Here is a 14,113-nt window from a genome sequence, read left to right as displayed (position 1 = left end):
TGTTATTTTTCCATGTAATTTGAAAGAAATAAAATGCAGGAAAAATCTAAAGAAATAAATTTTCCTCTAACTTGTCCATGACTTATAGTTATATCTCAAAAGGACACCAACCTTTGATTGTTTTTATTTATATACTACCAATCTATAACAGGCTTCTAAAAAGCATGTTATTTTTAAACAGAATAGAAAACATCCTTAAAATACATGTGATTTTACTACTCCTTAAAAAGTATTATGTAAGAAGAAAAATAACAAAATTTTAATGTCTTATCATAAATCGGACACAAGTGTTAAGAGGATGTAAAACCACTTATATACACTAGGAAACACATTTTAAGATGCACTTTCGCATGTTTAAGCACTCATTTATCTCATGTACCTTTGTTTAAAAGAAATATGACTTTTTCCTTCCGTTTATCCACTTTGATCATTACATGAATGTAAAAGTACTGATGTACTTTCTTTGGCCTCTACTCTGGATTCATTATTATTTGTTGGATAACAAGTTTTACATGCATTAATTTAGTAAAGGTAAACAACGAAATTTAAAAATATATAATGAATTAGCAATGTGCTATACGCTTGTATGTAGTCTTTAGCAAAACCACAAAATCAAATATCCACAAAAATGTAACTTTTCCTCTATCTACGAAAATTGGTATCCACAAAAAATAAATGAATCTACAGTTAATTATAAAAATCCTCTTTTACCTGGGAGATTCCTAAGTGGTCTTCAACATTCTTGGATACAAATAAAATCTTCCTTTTCCTATCTAAGAGAATTAGAAATCCATTCAATGCTTCTAACATTAACTGACTTTCTCTCAAAGGGGTATCTGAAAAGAAAAATATATTCATTTCATTTCACATTTTCTTCAGGAGTATATGTTCTGTAAAAACCATATTTGGCACACAAATATTAAATGTATTAAGGATGTTTGCTCCTCTACTTTTTGAATTTTTTGCCAGATTTTCGGACTCCTCTGGTTTTATCCATGTATTTTCATTTTAAAAAAATGCCCACTAACCCCTACTAGTCTATCCATATTTTTATTACATATTACTTAAAAAGCCATCTTTCAAAATCTTATGAAATCCTTGTAATTTTTCATAGTTTTTTTAAACAAAAAAGGTGCCAATGTTAAGTGTAAAAAAAATCTAGAGAGAATTATTTCCAGCCAAATTTTTTATATCTCGAAAACAAGCACAAGAACCCTCCATTTTTTTCTGCTTTTTTAGTTTCTTTATTTATATACTTTCAATTTATAACAGTCTTTTAAAAAGCTTGTTATTTTTAAATAGAGTAGCGAACATCCTTAAGTTGGTGAAAAGACACATAAGAAAGTGAAATAGTTTAGAACTTCTTTTGTAGCTCTTTTCTTTTGAATTGTTAAAATCTAATAAAACTCATATATCTAATGAGTGTAGAGATTGTGGTGATATTCGACAAAAGTGTCTGTAAAATATCAACCAAATTTCAACCACAGTCTTCCGCAAGCTAAAAACATCCTAATGATATTCATAAGACATTAGTAGGTCTGTCAATATCAGCATTCATATTTCATAGTTTTGAATTTTGTCTTTTGCAATTGCATTGATCAAAACTGATAAAATCAGCAAATTTAGCCTCATTTTGATACCTTGTTACAAGAATTTAGATGTGAGCCAAATAAGGCTTTCCTCCAAAATTATATCAAATGGTAGGATGTTTCTTATTTACATCTCATCTCAGTTGCCCTTTGAAGAGATTGCAGAGCTCTAGAATGTTCCCTCTAATTTAAAAAAAAAACCTATGATAATCTATAATTATTTTTTGGTGAATTCCTCTCAAGAGTCTCAGAGGAATACTCGGAGGATACAAAAAATGCTTAAAATGTTGTACACAGGAAAATACACAACATTCTGAAGCTTGGCATGATACAAATTTAATCAAGAAAATTACAACACTTGATATAAATTCTCAAAACACATTCCAACATCTTGTCAAAATGTTTATTTTCTTTTGTATAACAGACTGATTTTGGATTATTAATAATATTCCCAGGAGTTCTACGGAAAATAGGTCTAACAGAACATGTCATCATTTGTCAAAAGAAGTGTAAATTGATATTTTATTGGTCTATGAATGGCGTGATTACTGCTAGTAAACTGCAAATACTCGAAAGTTTTAAACACGTCATATGCATCTCTTTCTGAAATGTATTGACTGATGGTCGGCTCAGGTATCCCACGGAAATACCACATTTATTACAGCATTAGTAGGAATGTGATGTACGTCTTATATGTTTTTACCAAAATGTCAACTGTTATGTTGTAAAATCAATGGTTAAAGCTATTTACAGGCCATAAATATCTATAACTTCTAGACTTAATAGCAGCTTAATTCCGTCTTCAAAAATAAAAATATTGTAGATTTTTTTCAAATGAAAATGTTTTGTCCAGACAATATAAGAAACTTTTCAGCATACAGATCATGTTTATCTTTAATAAAATTACTAAAAATTTAATACTAAATTTGCTCTTCTTTGTTTATTTAAAGGAATCACCAGGAATTCTATCAAAATGAGAGAGTTATAGATATTCCAATATGTACTTCAATTTCAAAGACTGATATATGAACATACAATTATCACATGTCATGATGACTGTTGCACTATGGTTACTTTGTACTTATAGATTTTTCCCCATGAGACAAATTTTTGCAATATGTGACATTTTGAATTCACAAACAATCATGCAGCTAATTTGTCAACAGGTGATTAAGTGACAGACAGACAATACTGAAGTACAGACTACCCCTTCAAGCACTTCCTGATATTGTTTCACATTTTTCTGTGTTTTCTGTACCTGCTATGATCACATTTGTTTCTAACCTAAACAATGTAAACGGATGCACACTTGTTGTTTCATCCATTTGTTTCTTATATTTTTATGTCAACATCAGATGCGGATTATGGGGGGGCAGGTGGCCCGGCCCTCCCTCCCTTTTGAGAAAAAATTTTGGTTGCTTTATAATATAGGGAATCACTGAAGCTTGACGAAATCGGGCCCCCTCTTAGGCAGCCAGTGGGCCCCCACTTATGAAAATTTCTAGATCCGCCACTGAACGTTGACATCATTCGCGCAAACTAGTTGTAAAGGTGTTGATCGATTTTTGTTGAGACGTAAGACAATGCGTTTGTTTCTGCATCTAATGTTTAACTTATTACAAGCACATGTAATTTTCGCAAAGTCCTTGTCATTAACTTCCCGCACTTTCATCTGTTTTACCACAATGTACATTGAGTATATATATATATGCTATCTATTTCTGTAGGGTTGATACAGGTCATTCAACGATGTATTTGTTTCTAGAAGTTTAAAGTTTACTCAATAATCGTGATCCACAACAAAATTTCAGGTTAGAAACAAATACACTCTGATCGACAACTATATCATAAAGAATATTTCCACCACATGAAATGATATACTTACCATCAGGCAAAACAATTTCATTACTCGAGACAGATTTACAAACAGTATTCTCCTTTTCTTTCACTTTATTGTCGATTTTCATTGATTTCATTTCTGAAAAACAAAATCAAAGTATTAGGTTAGCTTACTTGAAGAAAGCCTGGCATAAAAATTGGGAAATTCAATGTTCCAATAAAAGCTGGAATTATTGTCTCAGATCAACAGATTTTTTTTATAACAATACAGTCAATTCTTTGTCTTTATTAGTATTGAAGCTCATCCATGCAGACAGTAAATAAGACTAAGACAGTCTCACCTGTGTTTGATTTGTAATATATATGAAATAAGGAGATGTGGTATGATTGCAAATAAGATTACTATCCACCCAGAAACCAAATAACGTAGGTGTTTGTAACTATGGGCCACCATACAGTCTTCAACAATGAGAAAAGCCTATACAGCATACTTAGTTAAAAAAGGCCGAAGACTTTACAAAATGAAAAATGAATTGAAACAAGAAAAAAACAAGAATGTGTCCCGAGTTCACAGATGCCCCATCCACACTATCACTTTCTATGTTCAGTGGACTGTGAAAATGGGATAAAATCTCTAATTTGGCTTTTAAATTAGAAAGATCATATCATATGGTTCCCCAAAATGTTTACTAAGTTTCAAGTTGATTGGACTTCAAATTCATCAAAAACTACCTGGACCAAAAACTGCAATCTGAAGCGGGACAGATTGGCGAACAGACGAACGGATGAACGGACAAACAGACGAACATTGAAAACATTATGCCCATAAATGGGGCATAATAATTAGCCTGAGTTTTACATACAATTCCAGATGATGAAGAATTTAGACGTTTTTTGCCTCTAATTATGTTGCAATCGTTGAACACTACATTCAAATTCAGGTAATGCTGAATCACACCAGGTAGCCTGATCCAAATTCCCTGGATTTATCTGAATTACCCTGAGAACCAATTGATGAAAAGTTTGTAACGATAGGGATGAAAAATCTGGATTCAATTCCAACAAAGCATAATTCCTCTGTGGGAACAGAATCCAGATTATACAGATTCTCACAGTTACAAACTTTTCATTAATTGCTTCTTGGGATTCAAACCCCTCAGTCATTTTGAATCGGGATACCAGCTGGTGACTGTGAATACAAATACAAAAATCAAAGAGAAACACTAGTTCATCAAAAAATTTTATGAATTTACAGTACAGTATATCATATTTTTTTCTGAAAATCACATACTAATATTAATATTAATAACATATAATATTCTCTGACATTATGTGCAATGCAATTAAGCAGAATCCATTATAATTATAGTCAACTAATGTGATTTTTTTCATCTATGTGAAAATGTAACATGAGTAAATATTGCTATAATTGAAACTAAATTGGCATGCTGTACACAACAGACTGACATCCCACTGGTGTTGCTTAAAAGATTTCCTGTACCAAGTCAGGACTATCTAGAGTCAACTACCAATTGTTTCCGTTTGATGCTTTGGTGAGATTTACCCAAAAGTAGTAAATTTATATGGACTATGACTTTTTTTAGAAAACACCATTAAAATTTGTTTGCCCATGATGATTTTTTTTTTCTCAAAAAAGTCCTTTGATCTCTCTAGATCTGTATGGAGATTTCTATTTCATGGTTCTCTAGGGCAACAGATTTTTCATAGTATTTTTAAAATATGTTTGACGTCATAATCCATATATCATGGACATTTTCTAAGAAAAATAGCAACTATATAACGGCTGTTTTATTTTAAATTTTAGAGTTAAATTTTGATTTGCATACTTTTAATTAATGAAAATTAAACTCCATGTGGTGAACCAACGCCTGTGTAAATCATTTCGAAAGAGTCCTTGAAGTGGATAAAAATTGGTATGCAGGGTTGTCAAATTATGCAAATAAATGCAACATTAATTTTGAGTATTATATTAATTAATGAGTATTGAAAAAGAAATAAAAAGTAATTAACACTGTTATTTCATGTATTGAAGCCAATGTATAAACTGTTTTAGTCATAATACTATGCCATTACCCAAAAAAGGTGTTTTTGTTTCAACCAAAGTGACTTACATGGACTTCAAAATCAAAGTAGCTTAAACCTCAAACTAATATATGGTAACATCAACTGGCTCCAAATTTTCGTAGTTTTATTACAGGAAAGGAATTCCAGTACAAAAACAAAAGCAAAATGATGATTAAGAAACCTGATCATAATGTAATGATTGAATTTTTTTCTGTAAAAAAATAAAGTTTGTCCTTAATTCCAAACTGCTGTTTAGGACAAATCATAATAGCTTACAGTGTGTGTCATGACTGGCAACTATGACCATTTTCAGACACCTGCTCCAACATGATAAAATCTGACAGCCACCTTGCATCCTTTTAAAAAATCTCATTTCAAGGGATCTGCATGTGACTTTAAAAAAAATTAAAAACCAAGAATCAAATCAATTAAAAACTCTATACATTTGGTTAAAAGTGATCTGGTGATCTAAGGAATTTTTTTAATGTAACTTTGTTTCCTAAGGGGGTTAAATTCCTCTACTGGAGCCTCATACATGTAAATGGTTTCTGTTACATGTGCCATAACATATCTACTGGATGCTTACCAGCTATAGCTAGAAATATTACACTTTAAACAAGAGTTCATGCTTATCTAAACTTTTTTTCTTAGGGGTTTTCCTACTGGAGCCTCATACATGTAAATGGTTTCTGTTACATGTGACATTACATATCTACTGGATGCTTACCAGCTATAGCTAGATTTATCACACTCCAAACAAGTGTTCAGACTTATCTGAACTTTGTTTCTTAGGGTGTTTCCTACTGGGGCCTCATACATGTAAATGGTTTCCATTACATGTGACATTACATATCTACTGGGTGTTTACCAGTTATTATTGAAGCTAGAAATATCACACTCCAAACAAGTGTTCATGCTTATCTGAACTTTGTTTCTTAGGGTGTTTCCTACTGGGGCCTCATACATGTAAATTGTTTCTGTTACATGTGACATTACATATCTACTGGATGCTTACCAGTTATTATTGAAGCTAGAAATATCACACTCCAAACAAGTGTTCGTGCTTATCTTTAACATCATGATCAACATTTGACATTTAAAGAAGCTGAGAAGAAAATTGCGCAATTAATTAAAGATGGTTGAAAGTTATATATAACTTTATTAATAAAGGCTAATTGCTTGCTATGATGTGCATGCACTATGCACAGAAATGAAATAGGCGCATTTATTTCAAGTGCATTAAAACACCTTCCGTCACAGAGTTCTTCTGATGTATTTGTACAAAGCAATTCTAGCGCGTCATTGGCCCACACAATCGTTCAAATCATCACAATTTAATCGTTTGTTTTCTTTTACTTAAGTGATTACAAGTAATAAAACATTCTCAATACAAAGTGTTCTCTAAACAAAGGATCATTTATAAGACAAGAAGTTATTTCAACAGCAGAATAGATTTATTAAGAGTTTAATTGCCTAATTGATTGTTGTTTTTCATGCAATTTTCAGGATGAAAACAAATAAATCCAATATTTTAAGGTTCTGCAAAGTTGATCAATCAGGATGAAGGTTATGAAATTTTAAGTGCAAGGGGAAAAAAGTATGCTAGAAAATTTTGGCCATACAACAAGCCACCCACAGACCTCTTAAAGGAGTTGTTTAAAAAGTTCTTGGGAACCCCCCTTTTAAGTATTGATGGATCTGCCCCTGCTAAGAGATTAGTAGCTTTAAATTTTTAAGGAGTCTGTCTTGAAGGAGTTGTTTAAAAAGTTCTTTAACCAATCAACATGCAGAGAGTTTTCAGCCCTAACAAGATATTTTAGATTTAGCATTTCCCTTCCAATCATAATTAATATCTGCATATCTCTCACAGCTGATCAGTGGGGGATCCAGAGGGGGGGATCCTTTTGTTTTTGATGATCAATGCATTTGAATGGGGACATATAGTTGGAAAAACCCCTTTATCCTGGGTTGGGAACCCCCCTTTTAAATATTGATGGATCTGCCCCTGCTAATCATATTACTTTCAACATAGACCTCATAGCAGAAGAGATTAGTAGCTTTAAATTTTTAAGGAGTCCACCTATTTATAGGCCTATGTTATAAGCAACACACCGGGTGCCACATGTATAGCAGGTTCTGCTTACACTTCCGGAGCACCTGAGATCCTGCACCCTCGGTTTTTTGGTGGGGTTCCTGTTTCGTATCTTTGGTTTTCTGTGTTTTGTCTTCTGTACTATTGTTTGTCTGTTTGCCTTTTTGTTTTTGGCCATGGCGTTGTCAGTTTGTTTTCGATGTATGAGTTTGGCTGTCCCTCTGGTACCTTTTGTGCGATCCTCTTTTAATATGATAAAAAGCTTATTTGTTTGAAAATTTTTGGTTGTCCAGGCCTTTGGAAGTAAAGCTTTCTGTACTACTTATCTACAAGAGAGGTTTCCAGCGGCAGCTAATATTCTAATATAGTAGGCTATTTATGTCAATTCGAATTTTGATAACATTTAAGATTACTGTAAAAATTTCCAGATTTTACTTCTTTCCAATATTTTGATTTAATACCCTGCTTTTAGGACTATGTTTCAAAAGAAGTATAGTTATTACAATCCAAAAGAAAGGCAAGAATCTGAGTCAATTGTTGTCTCTTACTTATATCTTAATGTGTTTTGTCCTTTATGGGTTTTAAGGAATTTATGTTGATGGATTATCTTTAACAGTCTATTATTTGAACTTGGAATTATATTTAAGTATGGAATTTGCTTGATTTCTTGTTATTGAAATTTTTATTAAATTCCATGATTATTTTGTACTGAAATGTTCTGTGCTGCGCACAACACTTTCTATTACAAAGAAAATAGTATATTTTCAATAGAATGTACTGTGCCGCGCACAACACTATCTAACCAAAATACATTGTATGGAAAGTGTTATTTTAAACCCCTCAAAAGATCATAATACAAAATAAACATGGAATTTATAAAAAAATTTAAACACAAGAAAATATGTGAATTCCATAATTAAAAATAATTCCAAGTTCAAATAATAGCCCGTTCTTTGTTAAGTCTCTCCTGAATTGTCTCACAACTTTTCTAGACCTGGGGTGATTGAGAGTTGGATATACATGTAGACAGTGTCTGAAAGCTCGTTAAAACCTGATATTATGAATTCTAATGCAACAACGTTTGTAACGTTCATTTTGATTGGCTAACGTCACTTTCTTACATGGCATCAATTGACAATTGATGCTATGGAACGTACACGCAAGCGCAGACAGCATATGACCGATTTTAAATACATGTTTTAACGTTGTTTTCTGTCAGTTTCATTAGAATGGAGATAACAATATTGTATTTTAAGCTCCGACGGCATCAATTTGGGATTTGATGGTCGCAAATACCCGTTTACTGTCTCCGCTAACGCGTCGCCAGTAAACTTAATTTGCGACCATCAAATCCCCAATTGATGCCATCGGAGCTTAAAATACAATACAGTTATCTCCTAAATCATACCATCCTGCATGCACTCTTATATCTATGGCTGTAAATGTACCAAAATTTCATAAAGCAACATCATTATGAAAAAAAAGGCAAAAGATGAGGAATAAAATTGATTGTTTAACGCCACTTTCAGCAAGTCAGTTATTGTGGGTGGAGAAAATTGGAGGGCATGTAGAGAACCATGACCGTTGGTTGGAAAACTGACAATCTAAGTCACTTAAGATTAGTGTCTAGTGCACCAGCCCCTTGCAGGAATTAAACTCAAAGCCTCAGGGTTGACAGGCTAGTAATACAGTAGTTAGACTAATTAGAAAACTCGCCACTGAGGCCACCACATCCAATAAAAGCGTCATGATTTCAAGGTTTTTACTTATCTTTTCCAATCGACACCCTCTCTATTCCCAAAAATAAGGCACTGTGCAACCTTTAAATTAAAAATATTGCTTGTACTTTAGACTTTTTCACATGGATGATCATAATTTACTTGAAGAATGTGCCTTATTTTCTGCTGTGAAATTTTAGATATCTAGCAGAGATAAAATGTCTTCATCAATATATAAACAAATGAGCTATTTTTCTTCCTTATTATAGAAAAACAAACTAAAATCAATCAAGTCGATAAGTGCATGATGGTTTATTTATTATCTAATAATGTACAGGTGCAAAACAAACAGATGTTAAATTAAATTAGCAGATTGGTGTTTCTATTTTTTTAAGGATGTACATTTGAAAAAAATTTCTTCAAAAACCTAAATAATTTTTTGAAAAAAATATTTTTTCTGAACCTTCAGATCTAGAAAAAACAATTCAATAGTCCCTAAAGAATATACAGAATTAATTATGAATTGACTTATTAAATTTGGAAACTTTCAGAACAATTTCTACCATCACAACCATTTATGGAATGTTAAAATGCCATCTATAAAAGGAAATCTTTTATAAGGCTATAAAAAAGCGATTTAAATTTTTCAGTCAAGATTACATTTTTCCATATGGTCAGCATATCTATAAATATTAGAACCAAATCACATTCTGTTTTGGTACTATTGGAATTCTGTTACCAGAGTTTTAGGCCATTTTTAAGTAAAAACATCTGCAAAAGCCATCTTCATTTAATTTTTGTAACACTCCATTGCCTCGCCAGGATTTTGCCATTTCCGAGTAATAAAGTAACAGTTTGCAAAATGAGATTTGGATAATATTACGTAACGCAAAGAAGTACTTTCACAACTTAGCTGACGTCTACAAAGAAACTCATAGATCGATGTCACTTTGTAAATTTAGTAATTATTGTTTTAGCTACAAAAGTCAACGGCACTCCAAAGCTATAATGAAATTTACAGAATTCAAAATGTCAGCTTGGGTGCACAATCTTTTTCAAGATGTGTAATAATTAAATAAACACTGGTAACTGCAGATAATTCAAAGCTTTCTGTTAATTCTTGTAAATTTAGCATCTTTTTAAAAGATTTCTTCTTATATTCCTTAGGATTGTTTGTATGATCCATTAGATTTTACATGAAATAAATAACTGTGTTATGTTTGGCTCAATATTGTTAAGCACTTTATATCATAATTATAAATAAATAACATGTCTATTTCCGAAAGACAATTCTTGTAAATTTCATCAGCCCAAATTGACAAAATGCTAGCTCTCTGTAGTACAATAAATTATTTGAAATTGGGGGATGTGTCAAATTTCACAATAAAATCACAGATGTACGTAAATTGATTTTTACAAATCAACAAATATACATGTTATTGTTTTCTACCTTAATGCAATTAATATTTTTTTGGATGAGAAATTTTCAATAAAACACACCCATGCATCGACTTGTAAAGTACGTCAGAAAGTGCTATTGATACAATATACATAGATTTCCTATAGTTTAGTCTAGACTTAACTATTTAGAAACTTATATCTAATCTAATCACATGTGTTATTTGGAAAATTTGAAAAACGACTGACAAAAAGATGCTTTTTTTTTTTTTTTTTTTTTTATATACCATTATAGCATAAATGTCTTCATTTGACCACAAGATTATTATTATGATTTTTCTTAATACTACTGCCTAACTGTCTTCATTTGATCATTGCATGACAGCTTCTATATTCCAAGAGAGAACTTAGTACTCAAATAACAGATAATCAATGTAAGAAATCCATAGCTGTATTTCTTAAGAACAAAAAATGCAACCTCCAGCAAAGAATTGTTAAGGATTTTGTTTCTCATATTTTCTGAACATTTCCTCAGTATTTCTAAACTGCTCTGTCTTTTTCCAGTCTTGGGGCAATAAAAAATGTATAAATACAATTTGTATTTCTAAAAGCCTTTATAAAATAAACCCCTGGTAAAATAATTATTTCTTCAAAAAATGTTTTTTCCTATATATTTCATTACAAAATCCAGCTACATCTCTTTATGGCAAAAATTCCTATTTTTCAAATGCTATTATCTAATAGACACAACAATTAAAAATTTATCATATTAGGATAAACTGGAATAAATAAAAGTGGAACTCTGGTTTTCTGCAATCAATCTTAATTGTTTCCGAAAAGTTACAATTCGTTATATTGATGCAAGAGACCTTCCTGCCTTAAGGAAGTTTGCTACTGTGTTTCAAAATAACAAGCTTGTCATAAGACTAATATAGATTGATAGCGTATAAATAAAGGAACTATAAATGTAGAAAAAACATGATGGGTCTGTGTGCTTGTTTTCGAGATATATAAGCCATTGAAAATTTGGTGGGAAATAATTCCTTCTAGACTTTTCAAACATTTAACATTCAAAAGTTTAAAAAAAGGATTTTATAGGATTTTCAAATGTTGCTTTTTAAACTATATGTAATAAAATTGTGAAAAGAAAAGTAGGGTTAGAGGGAAAAATATTTAATGGCAATACATTGATAAAAGAGTGCTTTCTTTACCGCTGAAATGTCTCGCCTTCTTAACTAATCATTGATATTATGTTGATAGTCCTAAATATAAAGCTTTATTACAACTGTCACATAAACTTGACATTAACCAAGAAAACTAAACATTGACCAATGAACCATGAAAATGAGGTCAAGGTCAGATGAACCATGCCAGGCAGTCATGTACAGCTAACAATTCTTCCATACAACAAATAACGTTGACCTATTGATTATAGTTTAAGAAAAACAGACCAAAGCACAAAAACTTAACACTGAGCAATGAACTGTCAAAATGAGGTCAAGTTCAAATGAAACCTGCGCAACTGACATATAGATCATAAAATATTTCCATACACCAAATAGTTGACCTATTGCAATTAGTATTAGATAAAAAGACCAAAACTCAAAAACTTAACTTTGACCACTGAACCATAAAAATGAGGTCAAGGTCAGATGACACCTGCCAGCTAGACATGTACACCTTACAATCATTCCATACACCAAATATAGTAGACCTATTGCATACAGTATAAGAAAAACAGACCAAAACACTTAAACTTAACTATAACCACTGAACCATGAAAATGAGGTCAAGGTCAGATGACACCTGCCAATTGGACAGGTACACCTTACAGTCCTTCCATACACCAAATATTCTAGACCTATTGCTTATAGTATCTGAGATATGGACTTGACCACCAAAACTTAACCTTGTTCACTGATCCAAATATAACTTTTTTTTCAAGTAGTCACTGAACCATGAAAATGAGGTCAAGGACATTGGACATGTGACTGGCAGAAACATCTTAACATGAGGCATTCATATACAAAGTATAAAGCATCCATGTCTTCCACCTTCTAAAATATAAAGCTTTTAAGAAGTTAGCTAATGCTGCTGCTGCTGGATCAATATCCCTATGTTGAGCTTTATGCGACAAAAGTCGCAGGCTCGACAAAAACCAGAGGATTTTGAAAATCTGACAAAAATTTTAAAAAAGAGAACTCACAACCTCTGTTTTAACAGGCTAGTGATGAAGTAGTTTGACAACCTAGAGCAATCAACCACTGACACCCCAACATCCAATAAAAGCACAATTTAATGCTGTAATGATTGCAATTGTTTTACTAATCTTTCTAACCAACCTCTCTTTTTTCCCAAAAATAAGGCACTACAACTTTTCAAATTCAAAATATTTGTGTCATATATACCTTTGACTTTTCACATCGAATGAGTACAATTTACTGGAAGAACGTATCTTATTTTAAAACATAATGACATTTACAAAGATAAACACACAGCATTTCTATGTCCCTTGTAACCTGTCGAGTGGGAGACAAATATATACCGGGTAAGTATGTCTAACAACTGTGGAAAAGATCTAGAACATATAACTATGCCACAAGGGGTCTCTTTGGTTGTATCAAAACAACAGCCAATGTTGAAGAGCAGGACATTTCCTTGAATGAAAAAGACCTTTTAAGCTTCATTACTCTGAGTCTCATTAGTTGAGATTAAAGCTTATCTAAAGCCAATATTCAAAGGTTAAATTTTCCAATCCTACAAAACAATCTCTTTTTCCTGTGGCAGTCAAAATTTTACAACTTTTTTATATCATCCATTTCATATTCCCTTCAATATCATTGTGCTGATGGTGCATAAAACATAGGCAATAAATCAATCAACACCCAATTATAGAAATGGGTAAGAAAAGATAACTAAGAACTCTATATATAAATCCATTCAATGGTACCAAGATATTTGCTAAAATCATTTGATGGACATTGATTGAGGTCATGACCTGGATACCTGCATGTTATTAATGATAATCTATACTGAGTACTACCATACCACAGTAATTAATCTAATTTATTAGATAAAGTATGCAGCTGAATGCATGAAGAAAATGAGCAACATTTGATATAATTGCAGTTCTGCTTAATAATTTACCACTCACTCTTCAAGAAAAGTGGGGAGGCCTGTGGTGATAGAAAAACAAGGGCAATGGGGTATTTATCCATGACACAAATCGGTTAACGCACAGCAAAATCACACTATGAACAAAGGAACAATGCTTATATTGCTGTTCTTCATCAGTTTAATTACTGTATCACTAGTCTAACAACACTGAGTTTGTGAGTTAGAACACAGACACGTTGCAGGCAAGTTTGATTCAAATATTACTTAACTTGGAC

At 32.0% G+C, this 14,113-nt stretch overlaps 1 protein-coding gene across 9 annotated transcripts in view; it reads right to left on the bottom strand.

Annotated features, from left to right (window-relative positions):
• The window catches only part of LOC139516275 (neuronal PAS domain-containing protein 3-like), a 94,537-nt gene that overhangs the window by 45,422 nt on the left and 35,002 nt on the right, over window positions 1–14,113 (bottom strand). For all 9 annotated transcript variants that reach the window (XR_011662935.1, XM_071306277.1, XM_071306278.1 and 6 more), the window contains 2 exons: window positions 3,475–3,567; window positions 712–836 (listed from right to left, as the gene is read on the bottom strand). Coding sequence is in view for 8 of the 9 variants with exons in the window: in XM_071306277.1 (XP_071162378.1) it covers window positions 712–836; window positions 3,475–3,567 (218 nt within the window). In the remaining variant the exon portion in view is untranslated. The remainder of the gene's footprint in view (window positions 1–711; window positions 837–3,474; window positions 3,568–14,113) is intronic.

This window comes from Mytilus edulis, chromosome 3 (genome assembly GCF_963676685.1).
Source record: "Mytilus edulis chromosome 3, xbMytEdul2.2, whole genome shotgun sequence".
In the NCBI taxonomy this organism is placed as follows: Eukaryota; Metazoa; Mollusca; class Bivalvia; order Mytilida; family Mytilidae; genus Mytilus; species Mytilus edulis.
The sequence above is the reverse complement of the archived record's forward strand: the minus strand, read 5'-3'. Positions and strand labels throughout refer to the sequence as shown.